This window comes from Amphibalanus amphitrite, unplaced genomic scaffold (genome assembly GCF_019059575.1).
Source record: "Amphibalanus amphitrite isolate SeventyFive unplaced genomic scaffold, NRLGWU_Aamphi_draft 000365F_arrow, whole genome shotgun sequence".
In the NCBI taxonomy this organism is placed as follows: Eukaryota; Metazoa; Arthropoda; class Thecostraca; order Balanomorpha; family Balanidae; genus Amphibalanus; species Amphibalanus amphitrite.
The window spans coordinates 462,491-484,908 of record NW_024881859.1 but is presented as its reverse complement, the minus strand read 5'-3'; the positions used below and the strand labels follow the sequence as shown (position 1 = coordinate 484,908).

At 48.7% G+C, this 22,418-nt stretch overlaps 1 protein-coding gene across 1 annotated transcript in view; it reads right to left on the bottom strand.

The window, feature by feature from the left end:
* The window catches only part of LOC122389619 (protein furry-like), a gene marked incomplete at its 3' end in the record, with an annotated part of 148,271 nt that overhangs the window by 116,157 nt on the left and 9,696 nt on the right, over positions 1-22,418 (bottom strand). The window contains exons 18-22 of the mRNA XM_043381809.1: positions 22,111-22,297; positions 21,259-21,441; positions 20,663-20,806; positions 10,398-10,547; positions 1,643-1,815 (exon numbers count right to left, since the gene is read on the bottom strand). Of these exons, the coding sequence (XP_043237744.1) occupies positions 1,643-1,815; positions 10,398-10,547; positions 20,663-20,806; positions 21,259-21,441; positions 22,111-22,297 (837 nt within the window). The remainder of the gene's footprint in view (positions 1-1,642; positions 1,816-10,397; positions 10,548-20,662; positions 20,807-21,258; positions 21,442-22,110; positions 22,298-22,418) is intronic.

Sequence of the window (22,418 nt, the reverse complement as noted above, 5' to 3'; positions counted from 1 at the left end):
CCAGTGATACACCTTGGCTGGCTGAAAACGCTCAGCCGGATGGCCGCCAATAAAACTTCGGCAGCAAAAGTTATATCGAGAACAGTTCTTGCCGAGCGAAGAAATCAGGTAGACCACTTAGGTTATTGGTGCTTGTCCAATATTGGGACCAAATGCCACGTTTGGAGGCGGTCTTGGATAGATAACTTGTACTTTTTATGGGCCGAAAGTAATTATGCTTCTCTGCTGGGCCAACCACATCGCATCTCATTGGTCGCATTCAGGTACCTACTTCCTGGTTGAAATACTCCAGTTGAACTGAGCAGACTACACCGCGATATTTGATGATGTCTCGATAAATACCAGGGTGTAAGTAGCATCTACACTCTACATTCCATTTCTTAAGACTGTTTCTGACTTTGCTGACTGGCAAAGAGAGGTAAAAGAGACCCTCTCATAAGCCATGTTCTTGAGTCCAAGTATAGGCACTAAGCAAACCTACCGATACGCGACAGCTGCCTAGATTTCATGGAATGAGCAGTCCCTCAGTTTATACAGGCTACAGCGCTACCGCTCAGCAACCGCTGAATATCTTAGAAGATACTATAATAATTATTCCTAAAGAAAATGTCCTCTAGCAAATTGAAATCAACTGTTTCACTCATCAAAACCACATTTCATAACGAAAGGGCCTCGCATGTGTTCATATCGTTTGGGGGAGCTGGTAATTGGTATCGCACAATCAATACAAATTATATAATATAAAATTGCTTTTGGTCTGAAATAATCAAGTGCCGCCGTACTCATCTAATCTTGGCAGAACTTTCAAGGTTCATTATACCACCAATGTGGATCAGAATGTTACGATGATGAGAAATGGACTTCGGATTTGAGTTCAACGGCGCTGCAACAGATAAGAGACTGAGCGATACGACTATTTTTGGACAATGTTCAAAAGTCCAATTGAAATTGTGTCGACGGAGCGGAAAATAAAAGAATGTTTCAAAATGAAAGAAATTGATATGATAATGAACACGAGACAGGGAACACGAGGCAGCAGCAGCAACCGAGCCGCCGAATTGTCGCATGGCGGCTAGCCTGACTGTGCAATATGGGGATTACGTAAGGAGTCTCAGTCTCAACTTCAACGGCTAGTTGGCGGTCAAACAAATGCATCAGAGCAATGACATAAAGCGTCGTTTTGGACAGGGCGTGCAGCAGGCATTTCCGTTCACTCCATAAAAAGCTAGACAGCCTTGTGACCAAGATTGGCAATAAATTTTCCACCATCACGATGTGACGATGGACCGGTGAAAAATAGCACGTTGCTACACCCTATTACCAAACAGCTTCGTTCACGCAATCTTCGTCTCAATTTCATACAGCGCGATACCGCCGATCCGGGCGCGGCCGGCCGCTGAGCGGCACTGGCATATAGACTGTCCCGCAATACACCGGCGTCCTGCGGCACAGTATACCTACACGAGCGCTGAATTCGACGCCGCGGGAACTGGGCCGCAAGGAGACCGTCCAACTGTCAAATGGAGCACCTCTGTGTCAACTTTTTCCAGCCAGAAAATCTACAGATTACATCAGCTTCAAGTCCATCAACCTACCCATATCAACCATCACCGATGAAAAGTTTCCTCCCGCGGGTACTCACGAGGGAAGCTGGTGATGAGTTTGCGGATGAAGTTGCAGAAGAACAGTTTGATCTGGTTGATGGCCGTGTCGGTGGTCTTGTCCCCCTCGACCTCCAGGTAGAGCCTGGCGCCGTCGATGTACTCCACGAACGTCGGATAGAGCGTCTGCGAGTCGGTATCGATGATAGACGGACTGCGGAGGAGAATCGGTCCCGGTTAGCTCCAGATGTTTGGTTGTTGAGGCTACGGCACATAAATAGCGGTGCCATTAGGTACGCGCTCATTATACGATCAGCAGCTCTAGATGAAGCAGGTATAAGAAAGCTAGGTTGAGATCGAGCCCGGTCATTCTGCGAAGTGCAAAGCAGATCGTTAGTTGGGGTTTAATATGATAAACTGACATGTGTATAAGTAAGTTTCATTCTTCCGGAAAGTGATCACTAAAGGACTTCCAAAATATCACAAGCTGCACACAAGTGAGAAGAGAACTGAGAATGAACACTTTTAAACACAGCAGATGTCTGGAGTTCGATCTTCAGCTAAGGACAGCCCAAACTGTACGCAATATAAAAATGAGTGGAAGATGGCGATCACAAAAAAAATCAATGAAGCATATAGTTAAATAGCTGAGGCGTAGGCAGCTGATGATTGGTCACTGATATCACAATAAACGTAAGATTGTCTGGCTGGATGTGTGATTATTTGATGCCTTCATCGCTTCATCGTAACACAAACGCTGCAATGCGATAAGTAGCATCACCATCCACCATACAAAAACCAACAGACCTTAAAAGCAAAATAAGCATTAGGATAAATCGTCCAGAAATCGATTTGCCAAATGTGCCTTGTGGTAAAAGTCCAAGGTCGCATGAATACGACGCTGTTTCCCGCATATGACCCAGGGCCAGACCACGAAATCCGTGATAGACGTCCAAAGTGTCCTCCATCAGTCAATGCCAGCGTAACAAGCTGAGCTTGCTCACAAGTCACAATGCAAGCGATGTTGAGAAACATCCAATTATTTCGCACAGGTGTGATATGAAGTGGATAACAAAGGCAATAAAAATACATCATTGGTGGCAAGAGGCACATAGGGAAACGTGTATTTATGTGTCGCTGGCCAATGGCTGGATAGTCGTGCGACAGGTGGCTTGGCGATTGTTAGTTTATGTTATCGGCCTTCTTAGTTTGCCGTAGTACATATAGCTACCGATTTCAATGAAGGAGACGGACACATTTAACCAGCATGCGGTAGCTATAAGTTGAAAAGAGCAGGTAATACCATAAACTAACAATCGCCAAGCCACCTGTCGCACGACTATCCAACCATTGGTAAGCGACACATAAATACTCGTTTCTCTATATGCCTCTTGCCACCACTGATGCTTTTTTATTGCCTTTGTTATCCACTTCATATGACACCTGTGCGAAATAATTAGATGTTTCTCAACATCGTATTCATCGCTTGCATTGTGACTTGTGAGCAAGCTCAGCTTGTTACGCTGGCATTGACTGATGGAGGACACTTTGGACGTCTATCACGGAACGCACACCAGATATACTGCTGCCCACCATGCATTAAGCGATGAATTAATTGTTCCGCCTTTTTGTTTGAAATCGTTCTTAAGCAAGCAAAAAACTTGGTCAAAAGTTGAGCATAACATTTTTATAGGAGTGCTTGTGGCAAGTGAATCCAAACTTCATGCATCTGCTTTACCGAGCCCAAAACTCTCGTCAAGGCACGACTATTATAGTACTGCCCACGACTATACGGCAGTCGGCACGCAAAAACATCAAACGTCAATAATTTTCTGGCAGCACTTTGCCAAGTTTCCTTAACTACCACCGCTAACTTTTATAGGGCCGTCAAAAATTGGAAGTTATGTCCCGCTGCTCATCGGCAAATCTGTTGACAAAAATAGCATCAAGAAACATTGCTACCACGGCGATTATGAAAACAACCCTGGTAAACAAATAACAGAAAACATCGTGCAAAAAAAAAATGTAGAGTAAAGTGTTTTCTCCAGTTGCAGCTACATGCTACAGACTCATCAAATTATCATACCGGTTGTTTCAATATGGACAAAACTTCCCTTTTTACCAGTCACCTAAGTAGATCGCTACACCTATTAGTAAAGTAATATTGGCTACACCTGTGAGCAGGCTTTATACAAATTGCATGTGCTCGAGCAAAAGGTCAAAATACAACTTTATCGTAAGCATTCCACAACCACCATTACGCCGGCTTTCACTCGCCCGAAAATATCGGACACAGTATCCTGCTCTCCTCTGACGAGAGGGTTCAGCTTGTTTTTCGGCACCGCCGCCGGCCCGGGAAGTCTGTCATCGACGCGTCGGAGCCGATGCTCTCCAGGGCTGTGCATACGCCGGCGTCCGCCCAATATTTCTCTCCTCGCTGGCGCTGCGTGCCACCGATTGGTGCCACAGGACATTTTTCACCGCCGGACGGTCCTCTTTCTCGCGCACTCCAGCGCCGCGATTCGGCGACACGCTCGGAAAATTTGCCGGGACGTAAACAGCGCCCGGCTCTCAGCCGGTCGCATATCGGCCATTAAGTTCGGCCCAGCAGCGGCGGTCGGCCGGCCGCTCAGTGGACGGCTCACAAAAACCCGGTGAAGTTGAAACCGGAGGGCGAATTTACGACATTTGAAAAGAACTAACAGAAAAGAAGAAAAGAGATAGGGGCATTATTTCTACTTACAAAAACATAAGCTCTTGTAGCAACAAACGATCGCAACAACATCGAAACAGCTGAAGCTATTGACAGTTGGTCGGATTCCTGGTTACGGAAGCTGTGGTAGTGTGAAATGCTGGGCACGAACGTTCACTCTTTTCAACGAAGCCTTAGGCCGCCCCACACTGGACCTCGCATGCGGGTTGCGGGTTTTGGGTTTTCGGGTTTCTTCAAAATTAAGTTATGCAATCTACGCCGAGTGACCCACACTACCATAACAGGCGAGGCTGCATGTTTTTAGCTTGCGAGCTACCTTGCATCGTATTCCAAAAGTTGGTTTTAAGTCAACTTTTGATTTTCCTCACTGCGAGGTCTGCGAGTTCTGCGAGGTCTGCGAGTTTTTCGTTGGAGTCTAATTTTGGTTCGTTGTGCTGGTATTGCGACATTATGTAATTTTCTGAAGGTATCGGCTTCACTGCATTCATGGAGTGACCATAACGGAACGGTGTAATCATTCCATGAATTAGTATTATGCCCACAAACTCAAAACCCGCAAACTCGCAACCCGCATGCGAGGTCCAGTGTGGGGCGGCCTTTCGCTATGTATGCTTTCATCCTCCAGCAACATGTAGAAGGTCATCTGAATATTGTCCACAATGACTTATATCCTTGTTGAAATTCTTTATAATTTGTTAATACTAGCGTAAATGTTGTGTCAGCAATGGCAATGCACATATGCTCCCGGAAGAATCAAACCGACATAACGATAGCGGTCGTGAGAACTTCTACACCTCTTCCCAACAGCACTTATCGCGATACAAGCCTCCCAGTCTGCACCACCTGGCAACCGTGTAGAAAACAAAGCGGTAGCGCGGAGCACCCGAGCAACTTGCCATAAAGTGGCAAAGTTGTCTAATTGCGCCGCTTTGTTCCAATGTGTTTGTGCGCCGTTCGGCTGTGACAGGGGGGCTGTTAGGAACAGGACCCGCTTCCAGTTCCGATCGGCCCGGGCAGGGGCAGACGCGACTCGGGCCGGACGGCGGCGGAGTGGAAGGCGAGCAGATGCACGCCTGTTTGTTAATAATTGTCAGGAGCCGATCGCGCTGATAGCTGCCCAATAATTTTGGCGTGACGTCCGGGTGAGATGAATCCGACGTGATAATATCAGCACGGCGGAACCTCTGTCGTTTCACAAGAATCATGGCAGAAGCTTTCGAAAAGACTTACCCATTTCGATACGGGATACAATTTACCACAATAAGACGCACAATCGTGACCGAGACGCAATTGATTGGGCATCTAAATCGGCTCATCAGCAAGATGGTGAGGCTAAATCGTTTCTCGAAACGCAGAGCAATGCGACCGTGAAACCCCAGACTGACACGGTAAGCCCAAATAAATTACTCAATTTCATGAATGTCAATCAAAATCAGTTGCCGTAAAATGATTTATGAGATACAAAATTTAGCACAGGCATGGGCTTATTTTGCCAGTTTTAAACACAGCGAAAATCCAAGAGAAGAAAAGTTGAGTAAGCAGAATAACTACCAACCGTGTATTGAAAAGTGACCTATAGCAGTATAGCTGAATCATGCTTAATTTTTATCGTAGTAATTGGCCCAATGAACGTGAAAATCTCGTGTAAATACGACATGCAATTGGGGTACAACCTGAGGTCCGTGTGCACTCCCCATCACACAGAATATACTATTACACTATACACAAAAAGAATATCTCAACTGGAGAAATGCGTTTCTCTTAGAATTTTTAGACGACGGTGGTCATTTTTACAGAGTGAGCCTTGTGACAAAGGCAGGTACTGGCCTAGACAAGTTCATTTTTACATCCACAATACCTAATTAGTGAACCTTGAAACGAATGCTGTTTGCGACGGTGGCTCGAGCTCTGGTTCGAGCGATGTCCTGTGTAAAGTCGGCGTTCCACTATAACAAACACAAATTAATGGAAGATAATCGTTGACGCATTAAGAAATAAAAAGTTTGTTATGACAGGTCTCAATTCAACGCTAAATGTGTTCCTAAGGAGTCACACAACGAAACCATTTCGCGTAACTGAGCTCCCAGTTGAAGCTCATATGCGACAAATATACACGAAGAACTAAAAAAGACATCTATAAACATATGTCGTCTACCGGGTTTTTCGAAAACGACTGATCGTAATCTAAACGACAGTGATAACGTGGCGGCACCTGTCCCCCTGGAAATCCAATTCTTTCGGCGGCAACAATTCAATTCGTCTCCGCCGATCAGCTAAACTTAAAACGAAACCAATATAACGCGGGCCGCACGACCCAGAAACGTTACCCAAGCTCCGAATGTGGCCCAGAATTCTTCCAACAACTCCAGGAACGAAGAGCCGATATTACAATCGAGTTTGAGCGGATTCTCGGATCTCAGCCGGTCGACCGTTTCACACCGGCCGTCTGTCACCACCGGGTCATTCTCCAGACAAGTGTGGGAGAGAGGGGAGGAAAAGGGAGAGGAGAGGAGGGGAGAGGGACCGCCCGACGGACGCCGTTTGTCCATCCAGTGAGGAGGCTGACCACTCTCTAGAGAACCCCACTCAGCACAAGAGCTGACAGCGAAACGGTTCTATCGGCGCAGAGACGGCGGACGGTGGCGGATGGCTGGCTCAGTTCAAACTGTCTGTCCTCACTCAATCTGACATATTTTTTCAGACTCCCTGCATCTCAGACCGTATGTATCCGCTCAGCCTCGCCCAGTCTGAAGACTGAACACGGCTATCTGTGCCGTCTTCGGCACAGATAATGGCAAGAGTTATGTAGATGGCAAGAGAGAAAGAGGGAAACGACAACACAAAGATATGAGAGAAAGACAAGAGGGTAGGAACAGAAGGAGATGGGAAGGATGACGTGATGTGGGGGAGGAGGGGGCGGAAAAGAGACAAAGAGGGAGAAAGAGAAATAGAGAGTAAGCCGTTCGGATGATCACCGTACAAATCCTGAATCGTTCCAGAAGCATTGATCGTTATAAAACTGAGCCAGCATAATAAACTTTCCTTTGCAGAAAAGCGAAGAAATGCGTAAGCACTCGCCCGTTCTTCCGTCCATCAGAAAACAGTCGGATCGGTGGCAGCAGGCCGGCTGTTTTCCACCCACCATCTCCATTCCGGCAACATCACTCTCCCATTCATCGGCCTACGTCTTCCATCGCCATTCTCTGCCATCTATCCCAATGTGTGGTGAGCCGCACCGGCCGCGCCCACGGGCTATTTCACCGTCACTGCACAGGCCGCGCCCGCATCCCGACCCCCGTCCGACCGGGCCGGGCCGGGTCGGGTTGGCTTTGGACCCCCGTCGCGGGTGTATCAATGGGGCGCACAATGGGTCGACCGGGGAGCCGCGGGCGACACGGCATTGGTCTCAACAGGTGGGAGGGCCAGATTGGCAACGGTAATGGATGCAGAATACGGAGAGAGAGAGAGAGAGAGAGAGAGAGAGAGAGAGAGAGAGAGAGAGAGAGAGAGAGAGAGAGAGAGAGAGAGAGAGAGAGAGAGACGGGGGAGGGAGGGAGGGAGAGGGAGAGGGAGAGGGAGAGAGGGAGAGAGAGAGAGAGAGAGAGAGAGAGAGAGAGAGAGAGAGAGAGAGAGAGAGAGAGAGAGAGAGAGAGAGAGAGAGAGAGAGAGAGAGAGAGAGAAAGAGAGAGAGAGACAGAGACAGAGACAGAGAGAGACAGAGAGAGAGAGAGAGAGAGATAGGAGGGACGGAGGGGGAATCATAGGTTTTCGATGAGCTGCGTCAAAGTAATTTTCAATGCAATGTTGAGTAACGTGGAATCATTGTCGCACACGAAGTCGAGGCCGTATCATGGTTTCAAACAGACGTTATTTTATTGCCACACACATTTTTACAAAATTCTCAGAGTTGGACGATTGCATCGCCGGTATCAAGTGATAGGAAAAAACAGTCGAAGACCGCTTCAAACAAATAACGATATCTTAATCGGCGAGCAGGGCGGGCTCAGAACTTACGGAATAAACATGAGGCTACATGTCACCAACCAACTTATACTCATTAACAGTCTTCTACATTGTTCTTTCTTTCGTTTGATTATGGTCTGTTGGCCGAAATATCACGTAAATAAAAAGTAACTTGGCATAAATTTTGCTATATATTCAAGGAAGAAGGACTAAGGTCAATGTTTTTCTTTCATATAATCGTGTCAATCATATTCCTCGCCAGAGCACTGGCAAACATTAATACAAAAAGAGACAATTAACCAAAATCCAGACAATAGCAGCTCGGCGCTTCATTATCATTTGAATCCTGACAAAGCCAAATATGAAACAAAGACTCCCTATCTTGGTAAACAACCAGCGCGTATCGGCCCAGCGAGAGCCGTATTTCAGCCGAATGTGCGGATGTGTTTGGCTGCGAAAACAAAGCAGTAAGTTCTAATGAAATTGGACGCCGCTTAAATCGACGATTGCGTGCTAGTTGCAGTGCTTATATCTGAGCGTCTCGGTTAACAAATGTGATCCATACGGATTAGAAACAAAAAGTCGTTCATTATGCATATCTCGAAGCTTGCCGGATTGTTTTCATATGCTTTCAGGGTTGCATTCAAAAGAACGGTTTTGATTCAAGTCAAATAAATTGCGTAGAGAAATACCCGAATGCTTACTATCTTCAATACTAAACTTAGCCTAGAAAGCCTTTAAAACTTAGCCACACATACACACAAACACCCTACATCCCCACACATACATACCGTAGGGTTGGGCACAGTCGGCTCCATTGTAGACCGTCGAGCGAACATTGATTGGGACCAGTCGATGGCCGTCGCCGTCCATTCAAGTTATTGTCCTCTCGACATTGTGTATCACGACCGACACTAGTGAGATGAGAACCGATGAGAGCCGATGCTCAGATAGTTTTTACATGATGTTTACTGGGTGTTCCCCAGACAGCTCGATTGTGGTAGTGATAAAATTAGGACGTCAAATGAGATGAGAGTTAAAAGCACGAGACATTCTTTCAATAACAATTGAGCTAGGGACTGCATAATGTGTATGCATGGATGCGTAATGGCATGCGCCTAGGTGCCAAAGGGTGGAGACTTTTGACAAAACGATGTTGAAGCAATAAGATGTGTGGTGTGGCATTAAGACATCGATAAATGTTAGAATATCTCGCTTAGGTGACCACTGACCACCTTCCTTATGTAAGAAAGGGCTCCAAACGTCTTTGTTGGAATCAAGAACTGAGTGCTTTTAATCGCTTAATTATTATAGCTACTAATTTGCTCTCCCTCGTTAAGGCCGAGCTCGCCAAATTAAGCAAATTATCATGAAATTGGTCGTTAATGTACTAACAGCTCACATGCGACCGCAAATAGAAGCCACACCACTGATATCATACGTTGAGCTATTTCCAATCGTTATCAAACACCGGATAGCCAATTGTACCAGGCAGCGGGAAAATATGATGAGATGTACCGAGTACAATCACCGACTACAGCCTATTCTCGTAATTAAGCAGCCACAGCTATCGAAAAAAACGAATGGTTATCATTGTCGAGTGCCATTGGCCGTGGAAGCAAAAATGTAGACCGAACTCTTTATACGGTACACAAAACCAACTATGGCAGGCCCGGTGTAAGGGTCGCCTGACTTTGGGAACTGCTGGCATGAATATCTGTACAGAAAGCCGTACGCCTGAATAATGCATGTACTGCCGGTCAGCGACTGATCAGAAAGATAGCGACGTTCTGCCACCTAACGATCCATAACAGGAGCAGTAAAAACGACGCAGTGAATGCATCAACGCTACGAGGCGCTTCGCTGCTGGGGGAAGTACAGAAGGACGTGGTCCTTGTCCGTAAACATAGTGTAATAGATTGGCGTCATATCTTGTCCGATAGCCCCTCGAGTTTCCCCTTCGTATGCGTCTCAAATAGCATATCCTTCGCAGCCTCCCTTCCCTTCCCTCTCTCCCTCCCTACCTCCCCCTCCTCCCTACCTCCCCCTCCCTCTCTCCCTCCTTCCCTCCCTCCCTCCCTCCTTCCCTCCCTCCCTCCCTCCCTCTCTCGGCGGCTCACCTGCGTCCGAACGTTCCCTGGTCGGCGATGCGCTCAAACACCTTGACCAGCTGCTGGCGGAGTGTGTCTCGCCGCCTCCTGCGGCGCATGTTCTCCTGTTTCCTATCCACGGCCTCGCGGATATAGGGCGCCAGCTCCACCATCAGGTCCCTGCAGCGAGTGAGAAGGGGGACGTGAATCAGTGAGTGAGAGGGATTGGGGCTTGGTGAGATACTTACAGGTTGTGAGAGGAAACGCTCAGTGGGTTCTTACACAGGGGTGAGAGGGGCCGGGGATCAGTGAGATACCTGCACGTAGTGCGAGTGGTCGGGGCTCAGTAGATTCCAATGCAGAATGAGAGGAACCGGAGCTCAGCTATGTTCTTACAGAGAGGTTCAGTGAGATGCCTGCACGGAGAGCGAGGGGCTGGGACTTACTGAGATACCTGCACGGAGTCAGAGAAGGGTCGGCGCACGTCGCACAGTGAGATATCGGCACTGAGTGAGAGAAGGGACTCAGTTGGGACCCTGCACGTCAGAGGCAGAGGGAGCTCCGACCGCCGACGTCCTACAAGAAGTGGGAGCGAGGAACTAGTAGGGTCCCAGCACAGTGCACAGGGTATACGGGGAGAGAAGGAGCGAAATGGGCTCTGAAGGGCTCCTTGCCTCCACACGGGGCGGAGATCAAACGCCGCGTCAACTCCCATAGCGGAAACAGAGGGATGGGGTGGGGAGAGGAGGTTAAACTTCTGGCAACATTGCTTCGGTCCTTCGATCGAGCAATGACGAAAAGTATTCCCTCGCTCCAGCGAAGCCACACAAGCGTAATTAATAACTTTTCCGTAAGTTGGTTGCTACCAGGTCGTCACCGCACGATGCAAAACGTTAATACCCGATCCACAATGTGATTAGTTGGGACGTCGAACGAGAGTACCGAAAGTTGAGCGATTCTTTGGAGTACCTGAGAGCTACTTCAATGCAGCAGACTAGAAACGATCAAACAACATATAACGAAATAATAATAAAAAATCAGACGATATATGCTCAATTTCCATTCATAAGGGAAACACATTGACAACTTCAAGCATAGAGGAAGTAAATAACATAACAACAACATACGAACACGAACCTTCCAGTGAAAGGCGAAAGAGCACGATATGTTTATTAACACTGTTAACGACTTCCGCTTCAGAACCCGACGGCCTGTCATCGCTACCACCCGATAGAGAACTTCTGCTATTAAGCTGTAAAGCTGCTTTATTGTCATAAAGTTCACTGTTCATGACAAGCTTAACACATGAGTTAAGCCTGAAACAGACTCTTTCCGCAGTCAGGAAATCGCATGCGAGAGCCTATTCAAATACATGGAAGCACGCTCGCATCAATCGCACGCACCTCCCGCAAGCGATTGATGCAAGAAGAATTATAATGTATTTGAATAGGCTCTCGCATGCGATTTCCTGAACGCGGAAAGAGTCTGTTTCAGCCTTTAGGCACCTCTCAGTTTCAAACGAGCGACACTGCCTCAGTGCACTTCGCAACAGTGCTGATATGCATGCACTTTATGTAAGTGGTTCAAGACTGAGAGTGAACTGGGCAGACTTCACACATCAAAACCCGTCGTTGGCGCACAGAGACCGGTGTTTCCAGTCGGCTCCATGATGGCATGACCAGAGGACATCTCCGGGGCGGCAGCACGCTGATGCGGCGGCACAGGGGTGACACCAGAGCGTCCGGTACGGCCGGGGCCCGGGGGCGGCGCTCCGGGCAGAAATAAACACGCCCACCGGGTCAGACGGAAACTGGGCGTCACGAGCACACGGTTCCCGAATTAGATATGTAGTGAGAGCGCCACCAATTGAGCCACAGTTCTTGAATTAGGCACCGAGAGACATGGCCGCCAATAGAGCTACGGTTCCTAAATTAGGTTCCGAATGACATATTCACCAACTGAGTGGGCCATATTTGAGTGGACGGACTAAAAACAGACGGATGTGTGGCATCACCTAATTGGCAACAAGGAGTCAGTGTGAAACATGAAGGAACGTCGTGACTCGTGGGAGGGAGCAATCAGCATCCAGAGACGCACAGAGTGGCCGGGAATGGAAACAAAGAACGTTTTGCATGTAATAAGAGCCCTCAGGCATGTCATAAAACTTTCGTTCATCAAAATTTATATCACTGTCCGATAGAGCTATTCGTGTCAAGTTCAGACCCACCAAGATTCCCGCGTGGTGAAATCCAATAAAACTTGTCTGAAAGTATTGCTGCGCGACACCGCCTCTCCAGATATTCTCCCCAATGTGACTCTGTATCAAAGACCTGTCTGTGGCATATCCGAGCCATTCGGCGGCTCGCAGACAGATAAATTACACCCTGACGAGACTTCTCACTCGGCCTGCTCGCCTGTCCGAACTAGAAACGTAATTAGAGCGAACTGTCGCCGAAACCGGCAGACCGCCGGAAAACTCCGTCTCTCCGTGAAATGTTAATCTGTCATTGGTGACGCGTCGAATCCAGCCTGTCTGGGCCTCATCTCCAGGAACTTTGGAATCACTAGCCGATCCGCGAGACCTTTCGGTAATTCGATCACCAGGACGGCCAAGGAGACTGTCAGACAGACGACTGTCGATGCACTGGTGAGGCCGTGCTGGATAACAAGACTGCATCCTTTAGCTCAGCCCTCACTATCACCAAGAGGAGACATCGGAGCGACCTTTTCATCAGCGCCCCGGGAATAGAGACGTCTCGACTACCGTCTCCGCCCGGGTCATTCAGCGGCGGTGATGGGCTCCGACGGCTGGCCGCTTGACCTCCGTGCCCCGGGCACACTTGAACGGCCGTCAGCCGGGCCCCGTCCCCGAGCAGTGAGAGCCCGCTCTGTCCGTCCAGCACTCTGTCCCAGAACTGAAGGGCCCCTGCCCAGTGCCCAGCCGAGCTCTATCCCAGTACCGAGAGGTCTCTGTCCCACGCAGGGCAGCTTCCGCCCCAGTACCGAGCGGTATACTCGTAGGTCTGTAATTGAGCCGAAAAAAAATCTTTGTCACAGATCTGAGCATCTTTTTTGTCCAGAAAGCTTTTCGGAAAAAAACAGTCACACGATTTTTGCCCAAGACCGGGCGACTTCTGATCCAGAACCGGGCAATCACCAAGTAAGAGCGACGAGCGCAGCGAGACCAACGACGAAAGAGCGAATCACGACGACGGGAGAACGAACGGCGAGCGGTGACAAAGGGCGCGGAGCGGCACCATTCGGGTGCTAATGGACTCAGCGTCCCCACCGGCGCACGGTGCGCGCCAGCTGCCTCTGCCTGCCTGACGAGCGGCCCACTTACGATATTGGCGGAAAGTGTGCGAGCATAAAAACATCACTTCCTTCGACTAGATGTCTTCTCAAGTGCGTCCCGCTGGATTAAAATACACCTTCCTCCCTCGGTGGCACGCGCGTCGGCCTTCTAGCGAATAGTTTCAAGTTCATCTCCAGGGATATTTGACGAGATAGTACTAAGTGGGCAGTTTACATACTAAACAGACCCGATCAAGGAACGGCGAAAATGTGGAAAATCCACTCTTCAGCCAACATGCCGAATACGTCTCCTCAACACTGCTATCAAGCATGAAACACATGAAAAGCAACTAACACATGGTCAGTGAGACTGAGCGACGGCAAAGTGCCAATCAATGACCAATGGCCACATTGATTGCATCCTTTATTATGTCGACCTTTACAGCACCTTACAGCATCCAACCGCCTTAAATTCATGAAGGGATAAATAATCAATATGATATTTAAAGCACTACACGAAGATGAGACTAATCGCTCAACCATGACATCCACCACTACCCAACCGCTCGACTCCCACCACACCCACGCAACTATTCAGGAAGGTGTCGCAGCGGCCTCCCCGGTTATATCGGGACCTCTCCGGGACCCCAGCCCTGGGGAGACACCTTGGATGGCGTCACACCACATCAATCGATATACAATATTCATGGCCCACAGTATGTACCTACCGGCTGTGGACCCGGCGTGAGCGGTGTCACCGGCGGGAGGACAAAGGACGGGAGGGGGAGAGGAGAGGGGAAAAGAGGACAAAGGAGGAAGACGAGAGAAGAGAAGAGGGGGAAAGGAGAGGAGAGAGGAGGATAAAGGAAGATGAGATGAGAGGAGATGAGAAAAATGAAAGGGGAACGAAAAGAAATAAACTAGGAGCTGGTTTGAAGTAAAGCGGCTAGCCAGCAAAGGTTGGCGGCAATATGGCAATATTGTTCAATGACGATGAAACCACAAAACATTACCGATGAAAAAGACAATGGGTATTGGCTATCTTCAAACAAACCCCAAAACTTCGCTTTGAATTCCGAGAAATAGGTAATCCCAATATACACACTGCCGCACCAACTCCACGCGGGCTACGACCGCATGAATCGCTCACCTTCTCCGGCCTCCCTCCCCACTCGGTATGGAAACAGTCGTATGGGTCATGTCATCCAGTGGCCCTCAAAACTCCCTGTGTGCACCGGCGGGCTTTGAGCAATTATCGGGCTGGTTATGCCTTCCGTGCGGCGGCTGACCCAAGTTCACCAAACAGCAGCCGACTAGATGGGATACTGTTTCGCATCGCACTAATCGGTACACTCTCTGACACACCAGGCCTGCCCCGCTTCGGTCCCGGTATGAGCGCGGATTCTGCGCTCAATAGTAAATAAGCTAATTTGAATCTGTTTTGCATCTACATCTAATTCAATGTTTTTCATCAGAAAACACATTTTCATTACCGACAATGCTCACTGGGACGTGGGACGATAGGCCAGTCATCCGAACACTATCAATGTCAAAAAGTTGAAGGCATTTCCAATGAGTTATGCCAAACTATGCTTTGAGTACTATTGAATGATAAAAATCACAACGTACTTCGATTGTGTGATAACAAAGCCGCACAACACAGCAATGATCATATGTTGCTGGAACCTCGGGCGATCCCATCTCGACGGCTGGAGTCGATGAAACGATCAATCACGCGTGTTCCCGGTTCAAAGAACCCCGCTGATTGCTTATTGGACCGTTTGAGAAACGAGAACAGGTAATTGCCGGGATGACATGAGCCGAACCACAGCCACACAACACAATAAAGGGCCCCTCGAGCGGCAGCTCGGTAAATGATACACACAAAATTATGCAATAACCCTGTAAGTTTATATGATCTCATCACAAACTTTGCAAAGTTAGCACTATTTTCGACGAAATTGAAGGAGCTAGCCGCAAACTGGTGGTTTGGATAGTGTTTTGGCTTTCCTAAATGCGATAACTATACGGATGAGGCATATAAGTCGCAAACATTGAACAGTTTAATCTCGCTTAAAGTAACCATCCCACCTTAACATAAGCTTTGGGTTGAGATAGCCAAATTGGCGTCCCTGGCTTGCAATTACCCGTTTGGGCACTCACAATATCGGGAATTGGAGTTATTTAATTTCAAACGTGCAGTTTTCAGATTCTAATGGGCTAATGCAATTGAATGCCTCATTAGAATTTGTGACGTCAGCGCAGATCTAACGATTTTTACACCTTATACTAAAACCATCGTTAAAACGTGGTGGTATATGCTGCTTTGCGCGCAACATCTGCCGCACTTTTAGGATGTCAAATTATTGCTTCCAAATGACGTCGTAGGAACAGCGGAGATCCCCAAAACTAAACAAAAGTAAAAGTCTAATATCTTGAACACCAGTAAATATGTTTCGATGAAATTTGGTAGACAATCATTTTTATCTTTCTGAACAACGGGACATCGCTTTTATGCCAATTCATTATCTTTATTGAAGGTGGGAGGGTCCCTTAATGAAGTAAGCAAAGGCCAAATAAGTGACGTTAACTGTGGTGCTATGCTATCATCCTCCGCATTAACCCGCGCGGGGCTGGGGGGGGTAAATTTTACCCCCCCTCGCGAATTTTTGCGATATCTCAAAAACGGCGGCGCGCAGCGCCGCCAAACTTTCAGTACCTTTTCTTACATCAATTTGACACCTTCCCTGAAAATTTGAGCGAAATCCGTCGGAAAATTTTTGAGAAATTGACGTTTTAGTGACGTCATGTTCGCCATTTTCGCCTCAAAAACGGCAAAAGTTCAAACGCCGCTAACATCTTCATTTTTAAAGGAATCAAGACGTAACAAAAAAGGTTATACGTAATTTTACTTTGTCTATCAAATGGCTATCTCGGTTTTTTGAAAATTTTGGATTTTGGCCTAAATTTTTTCAAAAAACTGATTTTTTTGGGAAAATCATTATAAAATCCAAAATTTTGAGTCTATCGAAAAAACCGGAATATATGTCAGAGAAGTGGTCTATGTGCACCTACATACCAAATTTTAGAAGAATCGGTTCAAAAATGTGGGAGTTATTCAAAATTTTATGACGTCACGACACACAAATTTTTTGAAAAATGACTTTTTTGGAAGTTCTAGACCTCGTACGGAAACAAAAATAGCACCATTCGATTCGCTGTGAAAAACTGCATCAGATAGACACCTTTTTAGGCCTTAACAACCAACTTCAAAATTTGACCTCACTTGACCTGACCTTGACCTGACCTCGACCTGAAATTCATCCAGAGGTGGTCCATATCACTTATTGAGTGTGCCTATTGAATTCTATGAGTAAAATGACCCATAAAACATGTGTCGCACATGCCCTTTTCTATATTTTGTTTTTTGGTGACCTGACCTGACCTGACCTGACCTTGACCTTGACCTCTGAATGATATTGTATGCAACTAATATTGTCTTGGTAGCCTAAGAACACGTTTTGGGCGATCAGTCTCAGTCCATGACTCCAGCCTTCGGCAACTACGGTGCAAGGCCGATACTGTAGAAACTTGCAATTTGTACCCTTGACCTGACCTTGACCTTGACCTCAAACTTTAAATTAAGTACATGTTTTTAGTAGTTCGTGATGAGAGCTTTCGATTGGCGTTTGAATTTTCCAAATCGGACCATTATTTCGGGAGATAACAGGGGGGTAAAATTTACCCCCCCCAGCCCCGCGCGTTCGGCTGGGGACCCCAGCCCCGCGCGGGTTAATCACGGACATTTTATAGTCCCTGTTTGCCACACACTACTGAAAGATTTCAATTGAACACTCATCTCTCTAACGCAACTTCTAGGTCACGTGGCGAAAAACACGGGCGACGCTGCACGATGTACAGGAAAATTACCACAATCTGTATTCTTTAGTGATCTGTTGGCCCTAAGTGAGCCACTCCCGGGCAGCGCCGCTGCTGAATTGTTTCTCATCAAGGCATCGGCGGAGGTAATACACAAGATTATGAAGAAGGGCTGATAATCAACAGCGAAATAATACTAAGAAGCACATGATGCAGTTGCTTGCAAGGTGGAATATAAGCCGACCATTACAACGAAATCCCGAACATCATCAGATAGCTTAATTGCAACAGCATTTGTCGTTGCAAGTATTCTGCGTTACACTGGTTATGCCCTCCCAGAACTATAAATAACGAGCACCGCATTGAGAAATGCTGTAATGGCTATTATAGGCCAAACACCATATCCTCCTCAAACCAGTGGATTCATCTTGTGGAGTCTTTGTCCGCTGTTTTCAGCCAAGTAATAACGGAACGGGACACATTCACACATATCTCGACAGATGCATGGCGAGGAACGAGTCATAACGAAAACCCGTCGGCCTTCGTGAGAATTCGCTGTCAAATAACGCCCAAACCTGATGAACTCATCCCAAAGTGGGCCCACAGTTTTCTGGCGGCATAAAAAGACGACGTGAATGCGGCCATTGGCGGCCGAATCACCGCCCATTTTCCACCGCCGGGCATGCCTTGACGTCACACATTCAGCGGGCGGTCAGCGTGCCGGGACGCTGCCGCCGCCGGATGGCGGTCCGAGCGAGCCGACCGGCTCAGCTCAGGAGCTGCGGGGCGGCCGCGGGGGACGGCTGACCCGCGGTGACCTTTGCGGGCCGACAGCAGCCGTCCGTAGGACCATCTGCGGCGCTTTGTGAATCCCATCCCGGCCCGTCACCTTCCGCGGCCTGGAGCATATCCAGCCTGACGGCCAGTCTCGGGGGAGAGAGAATCTCCTCAAAACGCGCCCAGTGAATGGAGCGAGACGTTACAGCCAAAGGCGTTTAGACGGTGGGTGACGGGGGCAGGGGCTTGTTCGTCAGCCTTGTAGACTTTACTCTCGTACAGCACTGTTACGGAGTAAAGTAAATCAAACGGAACTTGTGTCAGTCAAAGTCATTCGCAAGACAAGATTGTCGGGACGTTTCTTAAGCGATGTCGGACCCAAGGAATGTTTGGTTAGTTTGATTTTTTGATAAGTTTCGTCGGACCAACAGTGTAGATAAACATTAGCTTGAAAATCAAATTAAAATATCCATGGCCATTGGCCAAGCATATCACACCCAACATCCTGAGAAATCCTTTCCCTTCACAGGCCACTAAAAGGAGTTCGGCTCGAGTTAATCTACCCTACTGATAGATCGTGCGAGCAGATGTCACCATTCCCAGCTTGCTCCCGGATGCACCAAAACTCCAATGGAGTCTTCCAGCGACTGGTGTGCGAGCTTCTCAACACTTACCTACACTGTCTGGAGGTGCGCCCGACTTTCAGGAGACCGCATTCACCATGCTCCGGCGTTCCCACTTATGCAGCAATTCTCAGATGCCGGGGGTCAAGGATGAACATTGAACAGATGACCTGAGCCGTCTCGGCAGTGAAATCCTCGCACAAACCCGGCAATGACGCTGGTGTTTTGTGTGATTAAGTGCAATGGGCCGTCACTTCTACTGGTGGTTCAAGAGGTATATCAATGAAGAAGAATTTACCGGGAGGTCCTATAAAAGAGAATTATCTTTCTGTCATCTTGAGACCCAGCATCTGGGGATAATCAGACCCCCAAATATCACCATCAGACAACCTTCCCACACCCCACAAACTATCCTAGTCTCTCGGAGTCCCTGCCCGCCTCATTGCCCTCCACACACCAAAACAGACCAAGTCTCACGCTCCATCCACTTTGCTCCCGGGCCAGCCAGCAAAGATACGCCCCTCGCCGCCGGATAGGCGGTGCAGAGCTAGCAAACTGTCCCAACGGTCCAACTCAGTTCGCCGAGCTCCAAGCCAGCCAACCGCAGTGTGTCCGGCGGACTCCGCGCGGACGGCGCCGGCCGAGCGTGACCAGAACGACAGTTCGACGCGGAACTTCAGCCGCCGATCCGGCGAGGAGAGTGGTCGACGAGGGTCGACTTCCCAATCGGCGGAAACGCGCAGATAATGGGAGCCACGAGAGTGGGTGGGTTATTATTTTGATAGAGATCGCGAGTGGATAAAATTACGACGGAAAATTTGATGATGCGAGGATCGTTCAGAAAGTGTAACAGCTTGATGAAGAAATCAATCATCTACGAGAATAACATTTCAGATATGACGTCAATGAATCTACGAAAATATACCACAAAGCTAGCAAGTAACTACTATCCCAGCAATGGCATCCAGCAACAAGCAGCGGTCTGATCATTTGGCAATCTGAAGAAGCCGGATCTCACAAGTAACACCCACGGTGTGAAGCACACCGGATCAAACGCGCCGCTTCTAAAACAAGCCACATAACTCCCTACCCGCACCCACCCCGCCCTGATCCGCTGCCGGCATTGACATTCGTCCCGGTGCGCTCATTTCAGTCACAGAAGCCTTGGCGCTGTCGTCTCGGCGTGAATAGTGCCCCGATCGGACCCCGCGCGAGGTGCGAATCACAATGGTGACCGGACGTAACGGTCGGGAACGAGTAACACAGTGCGTCACCAGGGCCAAGGCCGCAGGGCTGGCTGACGTTGAGGGAGATTGAAATAAACCTCGGTCTTGAATGACGTCTAACGTCCTCCAAAATTTCCCACACTGTACCTGTTGATGGTGGCTTCGAAAACTCTCTAGACTTTTCACTTTACTACTGAAGTTTACTTAAATTCATTGTGTGGATCCTCGTAACATCCCTTCAATTATGCAGCATTCATTCTCGCCAATAACCTAGCTCGTAGCTCATCATATCTCAACAGTCAGCTATACTCGAGCCTAGCAATTCACAGTTCCCGCCATGAACTTCACCAATTATGTTCGAACGAATTATTTATACACAGCAGACTGCAAGCATTAGCCTTCCAGTTACCATGAAGCCTCCTGTCTCTATATGATACTATCTATCCTACATTATCCATCTATCTATATGATATTAGCACCCGGCCCGGTCACCTACTTGAGCGCCAGGTGGTTGATGTGTCCCAGGGCGTCGCTGACCGAGTCGCGCACATCCTGCACCTCACAGCGGAGCAGCGGCACCAGCAGACGGTGCAGAGACGCCGGGTCCGGACGGTCACCCACGCCAGTCTCCGGCGACGAGCTGCGCGGGTGGGCGGGTGGGTCAGAAGGGGTTAGGTGAGTCAGGGGTAGATGGTAAGAATGTAGGGGTCTGACGATGACTGGTGAGGGTATGAAAGGATTGGTACAGTAGACAGCTCATGGTGTCATGGCAAACGAAGTTTGCGTAACATGGCGTAACATAAAAATGAAACAAAATATCATGCAACATCGAAGACGAATGATCGTCAAATCGTACAATTACCTAAGTAAATAAACGAAAGTCCACGGCATGTCAGTAACGACAATCGAATGACCCAAGCCAATCGCACCACCCCCTAGCATTCACTATCCATTACCCCACACACAACATCACTTCAGAGGTCCGCCCCAGTCCCCTCCCCACGCCCCATCACCCCCTTCTCACCCACCAATCGCCCCATCTCACCTATCAATCGCCCCCTTCTCACCCACCAATCGCCCCGTCTCACTCACCTGACATTCAGCTCTGGCGAGACACAGCGGATGGCCGGGCCCGGCTGGCTCACTGCCGGTACCACGCGGCACGCGAACAGCGCGTAGTTGCGCCACAGGCCCATGTAGATGTCCCGCTGTTCGGGCGGCTTCTTGATGGCCGTGGTGCCGCGGAGAAGCGAGGCGCGGTTGTCGCTCACCGGTCTGTGGGGGAGGGGGAGGTGTAAGTGAGCAGGAGAGGGAAAAGGGTGACGAGATGCAGAGGGAGACATGGAAACATTGGCGAGGTATTAGACGGTAACGAAATAGAGGGAGACAAGTACAAAATAGGAAAAGTGGGAAGACAGAGTTTGATGAAGCTCATGAAGGAACAGGGGACTCAAAGAGAAGTTCGAGGATTGGGGTTTCTTAATCATTCACAGAGCCCTGCTTGGTTCCTATTTGTCGCTGCTTGAAACTCATACGAAATTCTGTCACATCCAGCAATGCAGGGAACGCCAAGAATAGCTCTGCCTCGAGTGCAGTCACCCGGTCAAGGTCATACGTGGAGGTCAATAGAGTTATGTCACGCCAGCGAAAGCCATATTAGGACGAGCCAAGTTGATCTTATTTCCGTAATCTGATTTCAGCGGGACCGCTAGTGAAATTCTGAATTGATGACACAACACAAATCTGTCCTGAATCTTAATGACGATGTACGGCATGTATAGGATCAGGGTCAGCTCAACGTCATATCCCACCCAATGGCACGGGCCATCGCCAGTTTGGTAACCACCTGCCGTAAGCAGCATTTCCAACCGCATAGCCAACCATTTCTTTCCCGAGACCAGGCTGTACCCCATCCCTTTCCTCCCCTCTCTCCCAACAACTCACGTGGGGTCGATGACACTGAAGAGCGCCTGGATCCTGTGGTGGACCATGGGCCAGGCGTGTGCCACAGCCACGGGCGCGGCGGTCGCCAGCCTGCCGTGCTCGAGGAAGCCCTGCAGGCAGACGGCCCAGGCGTCTCCGGCGGCCAGGTGGGGCACTGAGCCGCTCTGTGCGCCGTCGTCGTGCAGACCTGGGGTGTATGAACGGGGAGGTGTCAGGCGGGACAGTCCGGGAAGGAGAAAGGAGGGGGAAGGATAAAGGCAAATAGAAGAGAGTAAAAAGGTGCCGTTCCGTGCTTCTATCCTCAGGAT